At 42.0% G+C, this 22,976-nt stretch overlaps 1 protein-coding gene across 1 annotated transcript in view; it reads left to right on the forward strand.

The window, feature by feature from the left end:
* The window catches only part of atrn (attractin), a 40,250-nt gene extending 19,646 nt beyond the window's left edge, over positions 1 to 20,604 (forward strand). The window contains exons 21-29 of the mRNA XM_088309970.1: positions 738 to 790; positions 2,282 to 2,376; positions 2,463 to 2,541; positions 2,631 to 2,788; positions 6,482 to 6,543; positions 10,221 to 10,299; positions 14,543 to 14,650; positions 19,213 to 19,327; positions 19,601 to 20,604. Of these exons, the coding sequence (XP_088166096.1) occupies positions 738 to 790; positions 2,282 to 2,376; positions 2,463 to 2,541; positions 2,631 to 2,788; positions 6,482 to 6,543; positions 10,221 to 10,299; positions 14,543 to 14,650; positions 19,213 to 19,327; positions 19,601 to 19,725 (874 nt within the window). The 3' untranslated portion in view covers positions 19,726 to 20,604. The remainder of the gene's footprint in view (positions 1 to 737; positions 791 to 2,281; positions 2,377 to 2,462; positions 2,542 to 2,630; positions 2,789 to 6,481; positions 6,544 to 10,220; positions 10,300 to 14,542; positions 14,651 to 19,212; positions 19,328 to 19,600) is intronic.
* The last annotated feature ends 2,372 nt before the right edge of the window (positions 20,605 to 22,976 follow it).

Below are 22,976 nucleotides of genomic sequence, written 5' to 3' on the forward strand. Positions count from 1 at the left end.
GTCTCTCTCTCTCTCTGGCTTTTTCTCTCTCTCTCTCTCTCTCTCTCTCTGTCTCTCTCTCTCTCTCTCTGGCTTTCTCTCTCTCTCTCTGGCTTTTTCTCTCTCTCTCTCTCTCTGTCTCTCTCTCTCTCTGTCTCTTTTTTTTCTGTCCCCCTCTTTCTCTCTCTCTCTCTCTCTCTGGCTTTTTCTCTTTGTCTCTCTGTCTCTCTCTCTCTCTCTCTCTCTCTCTCTCTCTCTCTGGCTTTTTCTCTCTCTCTCTCTGGCTTTTTCTCTCTCTCTCCCTCTCTCTCTCTCTCTCTCTCTCATGTCAAAAACTATTTGGCGTCGGAAACCTTAAAGAGAAGTTTGTTTTCATTGATCCCTCGTTCTTTCTGTCCACTGTTTGTCCGTATCATTCTCTCACTTTGCTATAATCTTTCGTTGCCGTCCTTCATGTCGTCCCGCCCGCTTGCGTCCCGGCGGGCTCCGTTGCGGCGTGGCGTTGTCATTTAATATGTGCCATCAAACGGACGGCAAACACCATTTCAAGGCCCAGCTTGACTTTTCACGACCGCACGCCGAGAAGACGTGCTGCGTGTCGGACATTATGCATCTGTTCATTAATGCCCGTGGATGGATTGTAATTACTTTTACTCACGCACGCACCTAATGGTCATCTTCAGCGTTTTGGGTCGGATGGAGCAGAATGAAACAAGCATAACATTTTTGTTGTTCATCACTTTTATTGTGTGTTCCAGGTGTGAGCTGGAAAACCGTTACCAAGGCAACCCTTTGAAAGGCACATGCTATTGTAAGTACCATTCAGGCCGTTTTGCCGGGAAAAGATTCAGTTTCACTAAGTCGCTCTGAAAATGTTTATTTACCACAAACAATGAAATTGATCCCAGTGACGTATGGTGACGTTAGATGCCCGAAGTTCAAATTAAAGTGTTGATCCACCTGCTGCCATGCCTAAAATCGGTTTGTTGAACCAAACGGGCCTCAACTTCACAATTTTGCAGGAAATGTTGATGAGGTCGTCTTTATTTCAGTGCCACAGTGAACCTCCACTTTTTTTTTTTTTTTTTTTTCTTCTGCTATTTTGGACAGTGCTTTTTCTTTAACGCTCGGACATGCCACCAGATGGCGACAGAGAAAAACAATTGGTCTCAAGGAAGTCGTGTGCAAAAGGAATGACGGCCTGCTGCGAATAGCGAAGAAGCATGAATAATGAATCCATATATTAATCAACTCGTTATACATTTTTTTTAATTTAATTTAAAAATAAATGGCTTTTGTATATATTTAAATATATAATATATATATTTTTTCTTTTAATGCGCTGAAATTGCGCAAAGAAATGCACATGCGGCGAAGACTCTCCCAATTTTTTTCGGCGGTGTGCCGTGAGCTTTTTCTAAAACAAAATGTGCATCTTGTGGAAAATCAGATTCAGACGTCGCTAACGGGCGAGCATGGAGGTCAATGCTAACGCGTAGTTGCGCTCCACTTTAATCAAAGCGCCACTCGTCAGGTTTGATGCCGCGCAGACGTGACAAGAAGCAGATGGCGCTCGTCTGCATTCCAAGTGCCACTGAAAGTCAATCGATGAAACTTTTTTTTTTTTTTTTTTGGGGAAGCGGCTTTTTCTTCCCGGCGAGTCATTTTCTTTTTATAGCGGCAGCAGCAGGTTAGCATCAAGCATCTCATTAAGCCTCAGGGTCGGCATACATAACAGTCTACAATCGTGACTCATACGTTCCAAACGGGTGGCGGTCACCCAGACTTTTTTACATTCAAATAATCTCTTACTGCAATAATAATAATAATAATCATATATTTTGCATATAGCAAACGCCGGACCACACAGATTAGATCTCCAAGTGCTTCGAGAGATTAAAAAAAAAACTACATGACCAATTAAAAATTAGAAAAAAGAAAATGGGGATAAATGAAAACATTAGAAATTGGACAAAATATTAATTAAGAAAACAATTATGCAGAAAAAAAACAAAAATTTTTTAATAGTAAATTAAAAATGATTACACTGTCATGCTTCAAAATTTGAAGCCATTTGGATGACCCTCATTTTCCCGTGAGCAACATCCTGGTGACTGAAACTAAATAACGTTTGCGTGGTCTTAAGGCCAAATTTCATTTGATGTCTTGAGTCAGTCCCTGTCAGATTTCTGTCTTATGAAATTGAAACGAGCATTTTTGGAAGAGCAACATCTTGGTTTCATGAAACAAACAAACAAAAAAAAAAGAACTTGGCAAAAGCAAACTTAAATAACCCCAACAGACACCCTGCTGATCGACTACCAGTTCACCTTCAGCCTGTCTCAGGAGGACGACCGCTACTACACGGCCATCAACTTTGTAGCCACCCCCGAGGAGGTGAGCCGCCGCCGCCGCCTTCTCTTGTCCCTTTTTGCGCCATCGAGTGTCTCGTCATTAAAAAGCTCACCGCTTTCTCTCTTCAGCCGAACCGAGACTTAGACATGTTCATCAACGCGTCCAAGAACTTCAACTTGAACATCACCTGGGCCGCCAGCTTCACGGGTGAGCTCTTAATGAATCCCTCCCATTTCGTTCACGAAGCCACTAATCGTCGAGGTGTGTTTTGATGGTTTCTTGTCGTCGCGGTCCAGCGGGCACGCAGAGCGGCGAGGAGATCCCCATCGTGTCACGCAGCAGCATCAAGGAGTTCAAGGACAGCTTCTCCAATGAGAACTTTGACTTCCGCAACAGCCCCAACATCACCTTCTTCGTCTACGTCAGCAACTTCACGTGGCCCATCAAGATACAGGTGAGGAGGGAAACTTGATTGAAGGGTTAGCGTTAGCGTTAGCATCGCGGCTTCACGACATCCGTTCGCCTCATGCTGCAACTTCAAACGCCCCGTTCAGAAATGATCTCTTGTAACAATATTGATGATTTGCTAATTATGACTAAAGTAATAAAATGCTTCCAATAATAATAATAATAATAATAATAATATTCCTCATCATTCTGGACCAGATGGCAAAGTGCGTTTTAATCTTCAGATCATGAAAGCAGAAAGAAAAAGATGTCGACTTGACAATCGAATATGTAAAAAGTTGCAGTAAAATAAATTATTTGCGTGATGACAAAATAAAAATAAAGAATCTGACAAATTGATTGATAACATGACAGTAAAAAAGGTGAAATGACCAAAAAAAAGAAATCAGTAAAAATGATCGTCATGAAAAAATACAAAGGAAATGGCTGCGAGAAATCATTGCAGAAATGAAGGAAATGACAAATGTAAAATATCAAAATCAAATCAATATGAAAGATGATGATCGGAAATAAATTATGAAAAAAAAAGGAAAGAAACAAAGTTAAGAAAAAACATCTGGGAGATTTTTTTTGGCAGAAAAATAACTAAAGAAGAAAAAAATTATAACTCAGCCAAAATGAAGAAAAACGTTTTTTTCCTGCTTTTGTCATTGAAAAAAAATAAATGAGCTTTCAAATGAGGCCTAAAAATGAAATTTTCGCATTATTTTAAATACGCTCTGGATGATTCGTGTTTCCTCTTGTTGGCGCGCCACCTTATCAGGTGCGTCTGCGTCTCTTGCGACGGCCCCCCCCCCCCTCGCTGGTTGGCCCGAATTTTCTGTCAACAAGCCGACCTTCTATTTCCCGGCGGGTGTGTTTGTTTTGCGTCGCAACGTCCACCTGAAGCACATGAATAGGATTCTTGTCCGCGCCGGTGCGCTGTGCGGTCCGGCGTGAATGTGCGTCTTCATGCCTCGGCGGAAGCACTTTGCGTGTGTTCGCCTGCGGCGAGCGCGGCTCGGCCCGTTAACATTCCCAGCAAATCCGCCCTCCCTCCGCCCTTTAACTTTGCCAGCCACAAAGTACTGCTGGTCAGCACAGCAACTTTCCCGATCCGGCCCTTGTGGTTCTGATCGAACACGCCGGTTCGCTTTTTCCAGAAGGGATCGGAAGATTATGTTTTGGGTCAAATGGGGAAAACGAGAATGTCAACGCGCCGTTTGCGACTCGACAACTTTGAGAGCTAACATCGTCCGCTGCTGTCAAACACACCAAGACAGGTAAGCTACGTTAGCTTGACAGTTTAGCTCGTCGCTAGCTGGTCAAATATTAACTTGGCTTCATTTCGGTTTTGTTGAATTTTAAAGGCAAAACAATAGACAGCGGAGATTGTTTTGGGAGCATTTAAAAAAAAAAAAAAATGCTTGTAAATGTGTTATTACGGTAGTCCCTCCTCCATTTGCAATATTCGATTGTTCGTGCGATGAAAAAATTCCCTCTTTGAATTGTCTCTTGGCATGCTTTTACAATATAATTTTTATATATATATATATATATATATATTTATATATAAAAGAAAAACAGTGTGCACATCTCGCTACTTGTAAATAGTAAACAGATCCCGTGTTTTTAAAACTAAATAAATAAATATACAGTACATCCACAATTAATTCACTACAAGCCGAGTAAAAAAAAAAAATGGATCTTTGACGTCTTTAGTAAATGAGTTAAATAATTGAATAAAAAATGTACATTATAAAAATGAAGCCGCTGTTGTCGCTTTATGTCGGCGAAAAAAGCAGGATTGCAGAGTTCAACAAACACCAGGCTGTGCTGATAACCTTCCTGTTTTGTTCTTTTAAATTTAGTCTCAAACTGTGTGCCACCATCTTGTGGTCGATAGTGGAATTGCACCAAGTAAAGCGTTAAACCAAAATAGGTATTAAGCCAACTGTACAAAAATGAGAAATAAATCGAAATAGTCACAGAGAGCGGTTTACTGGATAGTTAACTCACGCAGGAATTGCGACTGAGTGCAAAGTGGCTTATTAATTAAAATCGAGGGGGGAAAAAAATCTAATTTAGAGTAAATAAAGAATATGACAAAATAAGAAATGCCAAAAGATAAACGCGCGTAATACGATGACAGCCAATTAAGAAAATGACAAATTAATGAAAATGCCAAAATGCCCCCCCCCACCAAAAAAAAAAATCATCTAAACAAACATTTTCAAACAGACACTGCAACCTGTAATTGGTCGATGAGGCGCGTCTGCTTTTTTTTTTTTTTGAACGGCGTCAAACTTCACCCCCCTCGCCCATCCATTCTAAACGGCGCTCTCTGACCTCCACATCAAACCACACAGAAATATCTTCACGCACCATGAAATATTCATGAACTTGTTGTGCCAATCCCGCCGATGCGGACGACTAAAAAGCCGCCGCGCTGACGACTTGTCGCGGATGGAGTTTGTTACGCAAAAGTGCCAGAGAGGGGCGCTGTCGCGACGCCTTTGACTGGCGCGTCGCGGCTGATGCTCGACGACGCCATTCGTGGCACACTTCCATTGTTGCCCCTGGCAACCTTCATTAAGGAGCTCGTCGTTGATGCAATTGACTTTTCTTCTGCCCACCGCTCGTGAGCGTGCATGTGCGCACGTGCACGCTCACGAGCGGTGCCGTCGTGCGGCTCACACAAACTGTTAGCAGCAATGCTACGAATAGCGCGTGTGCCTTTGGCCTGTGCAGGATGAACCGCACTCCAACGTCCAATTAGGGTTTGAAGACAGGGATAGGGTTTCAAGACCGAGTTGCGGTTTCCAGTTCAGGTTCCGAGTCGGTTGGAGGGGTAGACAATGACGGCTCACGTTCGGTATTCAACGTGAGCTTTCAAATCCGCGTTAGGCTTTCAAGACGGTGTTCATGTTTTAAAATAGGGTTTCAAGTCAGATTTTTAATATTTGGTCCTAAACCATGGTGGGGTTTCAAGAGAATGTTAAGGTGTCAAATTGGCATTTTAAGGCAGGGTTAAGGTTTCAAATTGGGGTTTAATGCCAAGTCTGGGTTTGGGTTGGAAGGTGCGGGTTGGGGTTTTGAAGGGAATCCTGTGGTTTGAAGTCAGGGTCAGGCTTTCAAATTAGGGTTCGGGTTTCAAATTCGGCTTGTTTGAAGACGATGTTGGGCTTTCAAAAAAGACAGAGTGAAGGGTTCAAATTTGGGTTTGATGTCAGGTGTAGGTTTTCAAATTGTCCTTTCAGGTCTGGGTTCCAATAAAAGTTTGGGTTTTAAATCAGTCTATTGCCTTTTATAAACTCATTGACTGCCATTGACGGCTAAAGACGTCCAAGATATTTTTTTTTTCACTCTCCTGGTCGTGAATGATTTAAATAAATGACGTGACCTCTAACGTGTGCTACTCAACTTAAATTGAAAACTCTTTTGAGGGGAATTGAAAACAAACTCATGAGATCATGGCGTTGCGCAAGTGTGCACACCCTTCTATCGCCGCGTCGGGTCTGCGTTCAGAATGAACCAAAACGATCGTTAGCGCACACCTGCCAACTTCCCTTTTGATGACCCCCTAATAAAGTTCAGCTGTTCGCCTTCTAGGTTCCATACACTACTTTTCTCCAAGTTAATCTTCCCGATGCCTCCTCGTCGCCCGATGTGCTGATGTTATGTTTTGTTTCATCCACAGATCGCCTTCTCGCAGCACAGCAACTTCATGGACCTCGTTCAGTTCTTTGTCACTTTCTTCAGGTCAGCACACAAGTACACGACGCGCGCGCGCGCGTGTGTGTGTGTGTGGGGGGGCGCGTGTGTGTGTGTTGAAGGCTCAGTGGTCCGCGTGGCATCTCTTCAGGAAGTGCTCTAATGTGTTATTGATTTTAAAAATGACTGCCAAAGATTGAGTGTGGAGGCGTGTCCACTGGGCGCTTGATGGCGTGTGTATGCGGTCGCTTGTTCGACACACACAAGCACGTGCGCGTGTGTGTGTGCGCGCCAAATGTCCGCTCACTGGTCACCTCATTAGGTACACCAAATCCAATCTTACAATCTTGCTTGCTTCACATTGACGCTGTCGGAATAGGTTAGGGTTTCAAATGAGGGTTCCGGGGGGCGGGGTTTCAAATGTTAAGGTGTCAAGTTGGGGTTTTGAAAGTGCGTTTTGCAGCCGGCGTCGGTGTTGTTGTGCTTGTAGCGTCGTAATTAGCAGTCAGGTGAAGTGTGAGCTTTTGTCTTTGCTGCTCCTGCTGTGTTTATTTCTTCAAATGTTTTCCTGCGGTGAGGCCTGATGTTCCAGAAAATTTCCATTTCTTCTCCCCCCCGAGAGTTGAAACTTGTCGTGGCGCACTGCGGCTGCCATTAAAAAAAAACAGAAGAAAAGAAAAGAAAGAGGAAGGGGGTGGGGTGGGGGGGGGAGAAAAAGGTGCGCTTGGTTCCGGGAGACTCGGTGGGGGTATTTTTAGTACGATGCCATCCCGGTGGGAAGCCTGGTGCCGCTCTTTTTCACACCGTCGAACGCACGCACGCACGCACGAACACACACACACACACACGCTCGCGTAGTAGCTATTTGGGAACAAGTTCAGTTGTGTGCCGCCAACCCAATTGTGATGATTGCATTTACTCTCCAAAAAGTGTGGGAAAGCGTTGAAAATCGAAGAAAAAAAAAAAGGGAGCTAGCACATCAGAAGCCGCCACCAAAAGGTCAAAAGACGTCAGCTTTTGGCTTATAGAGATTGACCGATGCGTTTTTTTTGTTTGTTTGATAGTAGGCAAGGAGACCAATAACTGATATTTCGAGCCGTTTCATAAAAAGAAAATATTGGCGGCAAAATCCCCCCAAATTTAAACTTTGTAGAAACATCTTGAAGGATGTTTATTGAGCATTTTCTTTGGGGGGGGTCTGCATAATGTAGATTTTAATTTTTGTAACAATTATTTTTTTTTATTTTATTTTTTATATATTTTGTATAAATATTGGACAACATACGTCCTTTGCCGTCCGTGAGCTTTCAACAGCAAATAAAGGTCGCCAAAATTTCAAAATAACAAAAACGTTATCCTCGTTTTGAATTCAAACTAAAAATAAAAGGTGCTGAGTGTGTTCCCAGGGTCAGTTGAATCAATTATAAAGTTCACAAAAAATATTTTTTAAAAAAAAGTAATAATAAATAATGTAGTAAATCCAGTTTGAAGGTGATTTACCATCAAATTTAAAAAAAACAAAAAAAAAAAAACAAAGGCCGATGCCGATATTCTTGGAAATCGGTGCCGATAATCTGCCCGGACGATAATTGTTGGCTCCCTATGGACGTCTTAATACCACCGAGACCATTAGTACGATACGCGAGCATGCAAACGTGCGCAACATTTGGAGCACTTAACAATCAGTATGTTGGGAAAATACAAATATTTCAAGAAAATACACGGAACCAGAAAGAATAAATCTCTGGCTCTCTGTTTTCTTTTTTTTTTTTTTTCACTGAATGCCAAATGCAATTTAGTCTTCATGAACGTATGTTTCAGTAAAGGTCAAATATGATCCGTTCAATTTGTCGCCGGAGTGTTTGGTTGTAAACAACAAAGACACTTCCGAGTTCGAGTAAATTTTTTTTTTCATGAACATCAAAGCTGATGTATTCCACAATTAATCACGAATACCTTTCGGAAAAACTTCGGGCGATTTCATGCGCATGAAAGACGATTCGCGCCAGGTTTTCGTAAACGAGATCATTTTTCATCTTCCACAAACGAACGTTTTTGTTTTTTTTAAATAACATCAAAGACCTTTTCATGTCCATCAATGAACCGAGAGGATTTCATTGCGTTTTTAAGCACAATTTGTAAACATCAAAGACAACTGCAGTTAACATCAAAGCGACGACGAAACTTCAACATTAAAAAACCAAAAAACGCGTCTGAATGCTTTTCAGAAACATCACAAGCGATATTATAAGATGAACCCAATTTAAGGGATTCCGTCAACATTTTTCATGCTGTTTCTTTCTTTATTTGATTTTTTTTCTGCCGATGCATCCAAATGAAACACGGAAAGGTCATTTTCATTTTTTTACCCCCTCGCCGAAGTTGTTGAAGGTGCGCGCTGGAACCGGCAGAAAGGAAATGGCGCGATTGCCGAGAGACGTCGCCGCTGCTGATGCGTTTCAACGCACCAACACGCGCACGCACACACGCGCACACACGCACACACTTGTGATGTGTCATAACTGAGGGGATTTATTTGTGCCGTAAAGTTTAAAGGTGGGATCATCAAAATGGAAATGTATCAAGGTCTTTCGGGTATTGGACGTGGCGGTTTTTACACACGCCGTGCGTTTGTGTGTGTTGCTGACTCAGAAGGTGACATGACGCATCGTCAGCACCTGCCAGACCTCCTCAGGGGGGATTTTGTGTAAAAGTGCAAAACGATGTTTGTGCTTTTATTTTAAATTTTTTTTTTTGGGGGGTGTTTAAGTGTCTGATGTTTGGCACGTTTGTCAGCAGCGTCGCAATCTGCTTGACGACAGGTGACATCATCATCGTCGTATGTTGCTCAAAATGTTTCAGTATTAAATCTAAACATTTAACGTTGTTTTATTTTGTGGAGGATTTTCTTTTTATTTGCGTGTTTGCTCATTAATTAAGCAGATTTAAAAAAAAAAATTTTTTTTGTATGGATTTATAAATTATTATTTAATTATTTTTAGTTATTTAATTTGAATGTGTTATTCAGAGCTTTGCCTTATACTTTTTAGGATTTTAAAAGTTTATTGATTTCATGACTTTTGATTTTAGTTCATTTTTTTTAATTGGTTGGTGTTTTTGTTTTACGTAAAATTGTTACCTATTTAATGTGGTTTTTATTTATTTATTTATTTTTTCATTTAACCATCGATTCACGTTTTATTTATTTTAAATTGCTAATTTGATTAAAACATTAATAACACTGATCAACACGTTTTTACAAAACAATCACAAATGTTTGCGCTGTTTTCAGAATATGAATATAAATACAATGACGTCAATAATTTCATAGTCATATATTTAGTAAAATTTATAAATTAAGAGTTTCGTTCAGCAAAGGGTGGATTTTTACATTTTTTTCTCAAATTACAACACAAGGTGAAGCAAGCTTTTATAGGTCAGACTCAAAGAATAGAAAATATCTGACCAACCTGATGTGCTGGAAAATAATTTCTCAAATTGCCGTCCAAAACGTTTCGGGCCGCATCTCTGATTCAAATTTGCCGTCGACCAGCGTCATTGAACTCATTTGCAATATTTGCGTTTTTCACGTCCGCCGACATCACACATTTTTAATTCTTGCCATTTTGATTTCTTTTCATTTTTTTATTTTCTCAAGTCGGCTCAGGTGATTTCAAAGTAACTTAGCGATGGTGTCAGTGACGCCACTTCCTGTATGTCCGCAGCTGCTTCCTGTCTCTGCTGCTGGTGGCCGCCGTGGTTTGGAAGATCAAGCAGAGCTGCTGGGCGTCGCGCAGACGCGAGGTTGGTCCCTGCGGAACGCCCGCCGCCGTCGTTTGAGACGATTTGTGATTCTGACACCCTCATTGCACAAAATCAACTCGACTCACACACGCAAAAACAAACTCTTCCGCCAACTATGTGGTCTACTAACAACATCATTTTATAACTTTTTGACTGGCGGGCCACAATGGGTTCTAAAATTTGACAGTATATATGTCTTTGAAAAACCACAATATGAAAAAAAAACAAGGTTTATTCATTTAAAAGTTTGGCGGGCCAGTTTAAGACCTTTAACGGGCCACATGTGGCCCCCGGGCCGTGGTTTGCCCACGCCTGCTCTACACTAATGCTATGATACTAAATAGAAATACTAAAATGAATATTTTTAAAGAAATGTCACTCTTCTTGGGCACCAAAACATTTTTGGGATGTAGAGGGAAAAAAGAAAAAGAGAAAATAATTGCGCAAAATGAGGGAAATGAACAGTGCAAAAGAAAACTTGAATTGATTTTTTTCTTTTCTTTTTACTTAACGTCAATGCAAAGAATTTGCATTGCTTCTCTAGTATGCGTAATATATCCCACACATTCAAAATGTGATGTGCCTGAATTTCTTAAAAAAAAAGGGGGGGGGGGCGGAGGAAGATTGTTTTTATTTATTTTTAATTTTTAATTTTTTTAATTTTAATACTTTAAATTGTGTTTCTTTTTTAGATGTTGCCTTCAATGTCTTCTGGCTTATGTTGTGTAACTTTGAGTGTTGAGATGTCCGAGTTTGCAAACAGCCGGCGGGGGGGGGAAACGCAACGCGACGTTTATTCAAATTAAATGTCGACGTTTTGGGTTTCGTGATTCGTCCGCCGTGCTTCATGTCAAATCAAGTAATATCCAAAATGTTGTTTAACGTGGCAGCGTTGAGAAATGATTTTATTTCTTTGACATCAATGCATATTTTAAGCATCTTAATCGATATCATCGATTTTCGATTCATCTTTACGATTTTTTACTAAACTTAATGTGTGTTTTTCGAAAGCGAAGGCGCCATTTTGTGCACATTTTGAATTTACCCCCCCTCGATTGTGTCGGATGCCCTTTTGTCTTTTCGGGGCGCTTTTCAGCATGAACATGAGTGATGTATTTATGAATTAATGCATTTATTTTTTTGGAGTGCTGCATTTTTCTCGAGGCGGACGCATCCGGCAACACGCGGTGTGTCGTGAACTCGATTTGTTTGCGCGCCGCGTCAGGTGTGGAGAGCCTCTCAAAGTGCACCTCTCGGAGCTCACCTCTTCCCCCCCCCGCCCCCAACCCCGCACGTCGCCTCTCAGCCGTCGAGGGCTCATTGAGGATAACCTGCGCACAAATAAAAGTTTCATTCCAGCTGTTTGTTGGCCCTAAATTTGAAAACATGACCCGGCTTGCAAATCACGCTCATCACCATCGTTGGAATGAAAACAGCATCTCGACTCGATTCATTTTTGAGAACCAAAACTCCCATTAAAACAAAGACAAGTACATGTTGTGCATGTAAAGCAAGCAAACAACTTTGTCCTGGTTAGCATAAGGCTAACACATAATGGAAAACGTCATTGACAGGCTAACGATTAGCATCGATAGTCACGGCGTTAATGCCCTTTTCAGCGACGGATATTTCAACAAACATGAAGACAGACAACATAACGCTAAGTATTCTTTATCCTCTGCCAAGAACAGCTCATGTCTGTCACATGACACACCCAACCACCCCCATTTTTTTTTTACCCTATTTCAAGCGTTCCTTGCTGAGCATTCTCATTGCATTTTCCTTCTCTTCCCCGCCGACTGTACCGCTTCCACTTTTCCACGCGTCTGCTAGCTTGACGCGGGTGTGAACGCGTGTCTTTTTGTCTCCCACGGCTCCCATGATGCATCTTAATCCCGCTAATCTGGCTCCCTTATTTTATGTAGCATATCATTAGCATTTGGACACGCTCCACTGGCTGCTGTAGCTTTTTAATCCGCCGTTCCGTCACCCCCGCGTGACCCCTCGCACCCCCCCCCCCCAAAAGCATCCATCATCGTTGCCAGGTTCCTTACAGCAAAGGGATGACCTCATTTGCGCTTATTTTGTTTGATCGAAGTTTCGGCCTGAAGATGAGGACGAGCTGTTAGCTTGCAGCTTCAATTTAGTTTCGAAAAGTTGCGCTGCTACGCTGAGCGTCTTTTGTTAGCGCCTTTTCCAATGATTGTCCTACCTTACGTTCTAGAAACTTTGCACTTTGTTGTTCCTTCTTGAAGATTTCAAGTTGTCGCGATCCAAACGCAGCATTCGGAATAACGTAATGAAGTCGACCGTTGAAAGCCGAGCCGGGCATTTGACCCTTTTTTGGCCCCGATCTCGGTACGGTTCCGGCCTCGACCCTGCGGCCTTATTGCTAAAAATTGTCGGCAACTTTTGACGGGTTGGGGAGGCACTTTTCGTGAGGAGGTTCATCACACGCGCGAGGGCCGATTCGTGGCTCGGACTAAAATCATCCAACCCTTTTTGTCAAAGTTGTCATTTCTTTTTGTCAAAAGAAGAAATCCAAACAAAGAAAACAAAATATCAAATAGTTAATCTTTTTCAGCCGTTACCGATCAGTTGCAAATCACGCGATCGGCGGCAATTTCCAATTGCGCGATTCTAAGGAGGATTGTAAATGTTGTGGCATTGCCTGTCTACATGTTGCGCCACCGTTTGTGTTCAATTCGTCAAAGGCTAGCCTCACTACAGAGTTTTGCATTTTGTGTTAGCATTAAGCTCGCACTTGTATAACTTCTTTTTTGAAGAAATGTTCATTAACTTCTGATGGCCAGCGCTCAACTCCAATTTTTGCTCTCAGTTCACCACAAAAAACATGATGGCTCGAATCTTATGAATAAAAAAAAAACTAAACAAAAAAAAACACAGAACTGGTGTCACTCGTAAGTCGAAACTCCACCGTAGTTTTTGTTTCGACTGATCATTTGTGGAACTCCAAATTTCCAGTCAGATTTTTTTCCCATCTGTGACGTTTCGTAAATGCGTGTCAGTCTAACGATTGCCGACACGAGGTTGACGCGTGAACACGCTTTTGTCGATAACCGCTCGCCGGCCTGCCGCTTCATTAAACTTATCAGCAGCCATCTTGGAAGCACTTCCCAAAGTCCCCGATCCTCCCGGCGGCATGAGGACCCCCGCCCACCCGCAACCTCCACATTGACGCTAGCAGATAAGCTAACGGCCGGCGTCGACATGCGGGAAAGTCTTATCAGTTTTTGACTGGCAGGCAGCTGAGATTCAATTAAAGACCACAAAAAAAAAAATTCAGTGCAGATCTGGATAAACGTGGACGCATCCAGGAGGGCTCTGTCAGGATTTGATGACGTTTTTTTTAGTGTCTTTAACCCCTGAGACAAGAACTTTTGGATCACTGAAACTGTCGTCTAAATTCAGTTCCGAGGCCTCAACGACGTAAACGTTCCAGGTTCATATTGTTCCTCGGACTTGGAACTGGAAATGCACTTTTGACTTAATTAATTAATTTAGTTCTGGGGTCATCTTGAATCAAAAGAAGGCGTCGCTAAGTAATTCGGTTGGCCGGTCCAAAAAAAAAAAAAATGAAAAGCTCCATAAACCTCCGAGCTCGAACTCTGATCTCAAGTGACTTTTGGAGTCCAAAAAATGGCAGCAAAAGGTTGTGAGTACTTTTAAGGTGACAGCAACGTTTAGGACTGAGTGGAACCTTTTAGTTCCAGGAACTACGATACAAGTGCTGAGGCCTTTTAGGTACTTGGAACTTGGGCGGGCACTTGAGCTTATTGTCGCAAGATGGCAGAATCTTTATCACCGAACTCAGAACTTTTGCGTGTTCGGACCTGGATGCCGGTTGTTTGGATTTAGTTTCAGGATCATCCACTGGGTCCGAAACAAGATTGTGCTGAGGGAGTAAAGTACTTTGGAGAGGTCTCGGATTGGACCCTTTAGCTTCCAGAAAGTTTTGGGAACTTCAGATGAAAAATGTTCTTTGGCTTATTTTGACGATTGGGAACGAGGAGCTTTTGGAGAGTCATTGTATGAATCCAGTTGCTTTTCTTTTTTTATTTGTTTTATTTTGTCGCAATAAGTTCCATTTGCCACTCGAGAGCAGACAAGTCGAGTCAAAATGTTTTCAATCGCTTCGTTTGTGCTGTTACGTCACAGCTACGTTTACGTTAGCGACTAGCGCCCGCGGCTAACTGTGAGCCCTCCTCCTCTGTCGCCATAGCAACTGCTGAGGGAGATGCAGCAGATGGCCAGCCGGCCTTTCGCCACCGTCAACGTCGCCTTGGAGACGGATGAGGAGCCGCCGGACCTGATTGGAGGAAACGTCAAGGTGAGCTTGATGGATTGCAAAGTTTTAGTTTTAGTTTTTTTCTGGCGGATTATTTTGTTGGGTTATGTTTCTGTCGGGCGTCCCCTTTTTTTTTCGTCGATGTTTATAAATTTTGAAGACATCAAGAAGTGTAAATGAGTGGCTGACTTGCGTAACAAGACGTCAACGCAAGTTCATCCAAAGGAGGCGGTGTGGCGTGAAAACAAACAAGTGAAGAAAAAGCAATCAAGTTGTTTTTGTGCCGCTTCTTTTTCCCCCAAAAAAAAAAAAAAAAAAGTTCCGTAGCAGATGTTGTTTGTTGAAGTGGAGAAAGATGGATCGTCCCGGGAATTTGTCAGAACAGAGACAGAAACGGGAGCAGAAAGTCCAGTTAGCATCTCCGCTGGAGGAGTTTGTTCATTGTTGCAGACCCACAAAAAAAAAAAAAAAAATTCTTGAAGCCATGACTGAAAGAACAACGGGAAGTCAGCCCCAAAAACACGTTTGACATGGCAACATGAAATCTGAGAAGGATGAGAGCCACAAAAGGTCGCAAGAACACAATCGGCTGTTTTGGTTTAAAACGGAACCCTCAAAAATTGAACAGAAGAAAAACCAAAATCAGACCTTGACTCCAGTTTTCTTTCGCCAAGTCAAATTTGTTGACATGTCAGCAATGAGTCGACCCATTAAAAAAAAAAAAGAGAGAAATTTGAGTTGCAAGCAGACATTTTGGCTCGGAAGCATTTTCTGATTCGACAAAAATTCTTCCGCTCACGACGCTCGATGGACGAGTCAGTCATGAGTTGAGCCTCCAAAAAAAGGAGCCATGCTGAACGGGGGAGGCCACACATAAAATTTGGTGGGCTTGTCTCTCATGTGGGAACCCACAAAAAAAAAAAGGAAGACAAGAAATCGGGAAATCGACTTTGAGGCCACCATTTGGGCTCCCGCAAGAATCCAACGCCAAACGTTCAGTCCCTAAAGCTGGCTTTACTCAGCCACTCGAAATTTGCCGGACATTTTCAACGCTTTTGAGTCTAAACGCAAAACTCTCAAGAATGGCCGCCTCAAAAGAAACTCGGAATCCGCCATCTCGGATTTAACCGGAAAATTCCGCCGTGGCTACGTGGAATTTGGTGGGCACGTCTCTCATGAGAAGACCCACAAAAAAAAAAAGTGACGGGAGCGCTGGCATTTTGCGTCGTCAGGCGTGTTGACTTCCGTCTCATTTACGGACCCTCTTTGCTGATCTTATCGCATCACGTCTGCTCTTCTGTGTGGGCCTTATCTGCACTCTTGCGTGTGCGTGCGTGCGTGCGTGCGTTCGTGTGCGTGTGCGTGTATTTAACAAGCGCAAAGTCAAAAACAGCAACTCGCTGCCGCTATCAGCTCCGTCCTCCTCCGCCTCTTCCATCTGCGCTTTGGCTTTTCTTCTTCTCCTCTTCTTTCTCCCGCTCTCCCAGCAGCCCAGATCCAATTTAGATCCTCCCGTCCGCCCGCCCTCCTCCCCCCGCGCCGCCACCGGGCCGCACGCCCGTCCATCCGTCCTATCTGCCAGGCGGCTCCGATTGAGCTTCTCGGCGGCGTTGTTTCGCCGCTCGTTTATCAGGCCGCCGTTTGAAAGGCGACGTGCCGCCAAGCCCCGCACATTCATTAAAAGTTGTTGGTGGCCTTAAATCGCTGTCCAAAGTGGCGGCGGCGGCGGCGGCGGCGGCGAGAGCTGCCACAAGCCTCGCGCGCGCATTACTCACGGCTACAAGTGATTGAAAAAGAATGTTCCGTTTCTAATTGGCGTTAAACTGCAAGTTTTCATTTTTTTTTTTTTTTGGGAGGGGTGGTCAAAGATTTGTCGCACGAATGAACGGCAAAATTTCACAACGTCCGGCCCGCGTCCGCCGGTTTGTGTTTATCTGTGCAGATTGCATTTCTTCAGACATTTTATTCCGAGTCCGTGTGCAAAGGAAGGAAAGATAAAATCCATGCAATACTTTAAAGAGCGATTTTATTTAGTTTTTAATTTTTCTTTGTAATTTAATTACACGGAATTAACTCAAAATAGAGTTAGGAAATGAATTAACATTTTATTCATTTTCAATGTCATTTAGGCTTCAAACTACAAAGTTTTGTGGTCGTCAACGACATTTCTACTAACTTTGTGTTTTTTTTTTCAATAATTACTCCCATATAATATGAACTCAGTCTTGGGCTAAATTAGCATTAGCAATTAGCATCTCTTTGGTACTTTGAGCGTCTCTGCGAGCTTGCCAGTTTCCAAATATTTTTTTTTCTTTTTCATAGTTTTCCGTTGTAACAAAAAAATCGCTTGAAATTCATATTCAGATATTGTTGATTTCAAACTCTTTGGCAAGCTGTTTTGACGTCAAACTTTGAGAATCACCCTTTCACAAGATCGTTTTTAGCAAAAACTAATGCCCCAATGGTGTCAAGTTTAAATTTTTGACGAGACGTTCTAGTCAAGAATCTAAAATTGATGTATTTATTTATTTTCTGCAGCCGATTTTGCGGCAAACCTGCCAGTCGGTCCGGTTCAACTCTATCGTGACAAAATAGCGCTAGCAATTAGCATTCATTTCTTCTTCTTTTTTTTTTTTTTAAATCACTTGAGCAGCGATTTGCAGGTGTGTTGCCGTTCACGGTCATGTTTAACGTAAATAATGTTCAGTGTGCATTTTGCTTGAGTATATTAACTCCGGAGATAAATTAGAAAACATATTGATCTCGTTGCCAAACCATTAAGGCTTCAAACTGCTCAAAATTCGTTTTTAATTGAAGCGTTTATATCAACATTAACTCCATTAAATTGCACTTAACTAACCAATTTAACAATAAATGAATAATTGATGAATCATCATGTCCTCACGGCCGCATCTTTGATCTCTTGTTTTGAATAGCGCAGATTCCAATTAAGGATTGTAATTGCTTCTGGCGAAACAAGCTAACGTTTGTATTTGTTTTTTTTATTTTTTTATTTTTTTAATGCTCATTTCTGCGTGTTGACAAACTGAAGCAACGGGAAGTCATCATCGCGCCAAGACGCCTCATCGCTATTCCCGATGCTCATTTTTGAACGGCGAGTGATGAAAGAGGCGCGGCGTGCGCGCGTGTGCGCGTGCACGCCGCGCTAGTGAGTGAGCAGGGAGGCTAATAACTGGAGCTGAATTGAAGTAGGACGCGTCGTTCTGCCTGCGCCGGAAAGATAATAAGTCGTCTTGGCTGTTTGTTGTTGCGGTGGCGGCCGCGGAAGGCGAAAAAGGCGAATAACAGGACTGAAGGAAACACAACATTCAAGGAAATAATTCAGATGAGACCACAACTGAGTGGGACAAAATGAGGGATTCCGAAAGCAAAGCGAGAGAGAGAGAGAGAGAGATTACGAGGAGTGAGTGAGTGAGGAAGAGTGCGCGCGCGCGTGCGTGCGTGCGCGCGTCTGATAGCTGACAGAGGCTAAGCGAGTTGAAATGCAGACAAATGAGATTATGGTCGCAAACACGCGCACACACATCCAGATAGTCCATGCTGACAGTAAATCATGTTGTGGTGTGCTGAGGTCACCGAAGAACAACACGAACAGGAACACGCGCACACACTCGCACGCGCACGCGCACACAACATGTACTGCCGGATGCGGAAGAACACGTTTATGGACGCACAGGAACAAGTGTAAGCAGGCAATGGAAGGATCCGATAATAAAAGTGAGACATTCCCGGCGGGAAAGTAAAATAAATAAATAAATAAAAAGTTACATATTATATGAATGGAACTCGTTGAATAATTCACACAAAACAAGTTGATCCTTTTCTTTATTGCTGCCTTCAGGCAAGACTAATAAAACAAGCGCACTCAACCAAACACTTTTACAACGGTCGCGCACGCGCACGTGCACACGCGCGCTCTCTCGTCAGAGTTGCCGGTAAAAGTAAACATCAACACAGATCGAAAGTGTGAAATGGCTCCGACTCGGAATAACATGAAAGTACGTTAATGCGCGCGCACGTGTCCATTCGTGCGCGCGTCCGCAATTGTGTGCGTGTATGTGCGTGTGTGTGTGCCTCCCCACTGTTTGAGTTGGCGAGCTTGCTGCTCAAAGTAAAACTCGAATGTTTTTGGCTTGAGCAAAAAAACGAATCGTGTGGAATACGCGACACTCGTCACGCGTGTAAAATATCAAACAAACCAGAAGGAACAGACAAGAAGTCACGGCTCACCTCTTTTTTGTGACGTAAGCAATGCGTGCCCGAGGACACTTTAATGAACAATTCGCGTCGACAGCAGGGGGCGCCACAGGACCAAAATGGCGGCAACCCCAAAGATGAGGAAAAGTGGATGGATTTTCGTTTTGGATTATTACTCCTCGAACAAAATATTGACCTGCTTACATAAAATGGAAGTTGCCTCCCCAAAATGTTTTTTAAAAATATTGGTAAAAAGATTTGGGTGAATGTGCAGGTGCCAAATCGCAAGGATGTGTATATTGCCCTTCCCCCTCTCCCAAAAAAAAATAAAAAAATAATAATACTAATTTGTTGACTTGTGTGGTTGTTGTGGTGTTTGTCTGCAGTGCGTTCCCAAGCCGATTGCGTTGGAGCCGTGTTTTGGAAACAAAGCGGCCGTCCTTTCCATTTTCGTTCGTCTACCACGAGGCAGCGGAGGAATTCCGCCACCGGGACAGTCGGGTAACGTGACGCGCGACACGCTTCTCGACTTTTCACGATCTTTCTTTTTTTTTTATTTTATTTCATTTCCGCTTTTGTTTTGGAATTCAATTTCAGCAAATTTATAATAGTTTAATTTATTTATGCTTTGTTTTTGTTTAGTTTTTATCAGTTTTAGCTTTTTTTTTTCCAATGTATAGTTGAAAATCTATCGTTGTCGTCTGCTTGTGCGCGTGCTTCTGGCTCGTCCCATATTCGTCATTGAAGATTGTTGGTTTGGTTTCGATTGCTTAGGTCTGGCGGTGGCGAGCGCTCTGGTGGACGTTTCGCAACAAATGTGTTTGGGTTTCAAGGAGAAGTCGGGAGGTCTGAGGAGCCGCAAGCAGCAGCCCAGCGCTCAACCGTCCACCTGCATCTGACCTGCGGGGGGCGCTCCGGCCTCCAAGCCCCGCCTCCTCCCTTCTTCAGACACTTGTCACCCAGAAGAGGTGCATGCTGGGAACACTTTCATGCTGCTAGACGAGATGTTCATCTCATCCCACCCAAGACGATTTGCTTTTCGCTTCTTGTTTCGTGACGAAATGATGGAGCCCCCGAGTAGCATCCCTGAGGAATCCCGCCACGTCCTCGCAAGCTATTTGGTTCCTAATTGTCGTCATCTGGAGGACGGGACTCTTTGCCCTCGCATGGATTGGACGCATTCTCCAATGGACTGACGGGATTCCGGCCGATTCCGCCTCCAGAGGTAACCGCGGCGATTGACGAGCTCCAATTGGCCCACGTCGCTTCGGCGGCGCTTTGGAGAATGTCGCAAATTCTCTTGAATTGGGAGGAAAAACAACAAGTCACATTTTCGCCTCTCATGTGATTTCGGATGGTTCCTCTTCTTCCACGAAAAGTTTGACAAATTTTGGTGCGTTGAGAGAATAGCGTGAATGTGAAAATCCTCTTGGAATGCTCAATTTGCTCGTTTGCAACTCAGCTTGATTTTAACAAAAAAAAAAACATTCTATCGAAGGCGAGTTTGACTAATTCCATCTCTTCGACTTTGGGTGTCAAAGAAAAAAAATAATCAAATTTTAACTTTTTTTTTTTTTGCGTTTGGGAGTATTTTGTGTGTGAAATTTGTAGTTTGTGACAACTTTAAGCGTTTTGTTCATTACAAAAACTTTTTTTTTTTTCCAAAAGTAATTCCGCCTCTTAAATGTTTGGCAAAGGAAAAAAAAGCAATTTTTTGGGCACGATTCGAGGAATGTTGCAGTGCATAAACGTGTTCATTTAGCTCAGAAACGTCGTTTAATATTCCCTTTATTAGTCCCACAATGGGGAAATTTGAGATTCGAACCCAGGCCTCCTGGGGAGACTGGGTCCTGAACGCGGCGCCTTAGACCACTGGGCCATCCTGGGATTGTGGAATGCAAACTTTTAGTGTCAAGCTCGGTTCCAACAAATTCCCAACAAGAAAAAAAAAAAAGAAATTGCAAAATTGACCAATTTTGGTTGGATTTCAATTTCACGAGCGAAACGCCGTCAAAATGCTCAAATGCTTCGTTTTGTTCGCTCTTTGCTCTTGATTTCAAATGTCAACAATAAACAAAATATGTTTTAGCATTTCCATTTTTTTTTTTGCTGCTCTACACGAATTAGGGCAGGAAAGAACGAGCCAACAAAATATTTGGATGTCTGTCTTTTTTGGGGAATGTCACGTGCGAAAAGCTGCTCTGCTGGAACTGGAATTACGCTTCGGAATTCTCAAATGACTCGTTCGTGACTGTTTTTTTTCGTCGTCATTTTTTGTTGGCTTTTCACATTTAAAAAAAAAAAAAAATTGCTGTTTTTTTTGTTTAAATTTTTGCTGCCTGCTAAGAGTGAAAGAATTAAATTTTCGTTAGGTTCAAGCTTATTGATTAAAAAGACAAGAATGCTACTTTTTTATTTTATTTGCAATACGCCCAATTTTCTTATTTATTCGCAACCTCGAGTGTCCATTTTTTGGGGGGGGTCACCGCCACCTCATCACTTGTATTTAAATGAAAAAAAAAAAAAAAAAAATTTAACGAACCAAGAAGCTGAGAAACAGTTTTTCTTTTGTGGGGTTCCAAATTTTTTTTTTTAACTATTGTCAAGTCAACATTTTTTTTGTCTTGTTTTTTTGACATCCTCAATTTTTTGGGGTTTATTTTCATGTTTTCGGGCATGTTTTTTTTTTGGTTGCTTTCTCCACACGCTACCTAGCATAGCTAGCTAGTTTTGCGCCGATAAGCACTTCTGGTCATGAATTCATTAAAAATAATGAAGCACTCGTTTAACTTTTACAACAAATGCAAAACATGACAAAGTGGACGTCCGTACGCTTGCTTTTATTTAATCATCAAAAAAAAAAAAATCACATGAAATGCGGAAAAACGTTTTGTTGACTCATCGCGTTTTTTTGCTTTTGTCGCGGCGGTGTGTGAGGTGTGTGTCCTCTTTGTCGCCCCCCCCACATTTGTTTATATGCACATATTTTTTTTTAAATTATTGTTAGCCAGCTCCTCAGCGTCCATTTTACAAAAATTTAAAAAGCACGTTGATGTCGGAAAGCCTCAAGCCGGGGAAATAAACGTGCTTTTTAATTTTTTTTTTTCTTCTTTATCCGCTAACATTCTTATCATCGCACGCACAAACATCAGCTGCAAGGTGTCGGACAAAAACCAACTCAAGACCAAACACGACGCTATTAACTTTTCACCCTGAGAGAAAACCAGTAAATAAGCAAAAAAAAAGAAAAGAAAATCATAACAGACTGGAGTAATAATAAAAATAATGGAGTTTGCCCTGAAGGCCTCATTGAGCTAAAGGTTGGATTACAAGTTTTTGGGAAAAGGTCAGAACTCCGCAAAGTTTTTTAATTCTGGGAAGAAAAAGCAGTTTAAATTGTTGTCATGTTTTTGCTGGTTTTCGCCGCTGGATTCTTTAAAAAAAAATTTTTTTTTAAAAACAACAGTGGGAATTGCTTGAAAATTAAAAAAAGAAAAAAAGTTGAATCCAAACTTTTTTTGTAATTGACATCCAGCGTTTAATTTGATGTCTGTTGTGTTGTCTATCTTGAATCTAAATGTTGAAAACAGAATTGTGTCGTAATCGGGAATGCAAAAGTGAAGGCCAACAAAAAACTGATTTTAGCCGTCTACATGTCCAATTTTAATTTTATTTATTTTTTTTGTCTCAAACAAGGTCAATCCTGATGTTAAAAACATAAAACAATAAAAAAAAATGGAAAGTTTGAAAGAAAAAAATTAGTTTATTTTATTTTGATGAATCGTACTTTGATTTAAAAAAAAAAAAAAGAAAGAGGAAATGTAAAAATAGATGAATATTTTACTAATGAAGTTGTACGGCTTTTCCTTTGAACTTTAGTGTGAAAGTGTGAGCTATTTAACGACTTGATTGTAATTTGCAAGTCGGAAGTCTTACAATTTTAGTCAAGAAAAGTCAGATTTTTGTTTTTTCTCGCAACATTCAGGATATGAAATTTAGATTCTGCGTAACATTGAACAGCTGACAAATCGAGCTAAAATGCGGACTTTTTTTTAGGACTCAAATTTCATTGCCGAGTTTCCGCGTTGTTGAGCAGCGGCCCCTTTACATAAGAATGATGATTGAAGTTTTTGGGGTGAATGTCGCGCAA

The sequence above is a fragment of the Idiotropiscis lumnitzeri genome, chromosome 1 (assembly GCF_059441095.1).
Source record: "Idiotropiscis lumnitzeri isolate Australia: NSW breed Sydney's pygmy pipehorse chromosome 1, RoL_Ilum_1.0, whole genome shotgun sequence".
Classification (NCBI taxonomy): Eukaryota; Metazoa; Chordata; class Actinopteri; order Syngnathiformes; family Syngnathidae; genus Idiotropiscis; species Idiotropiscis lumnitzeri.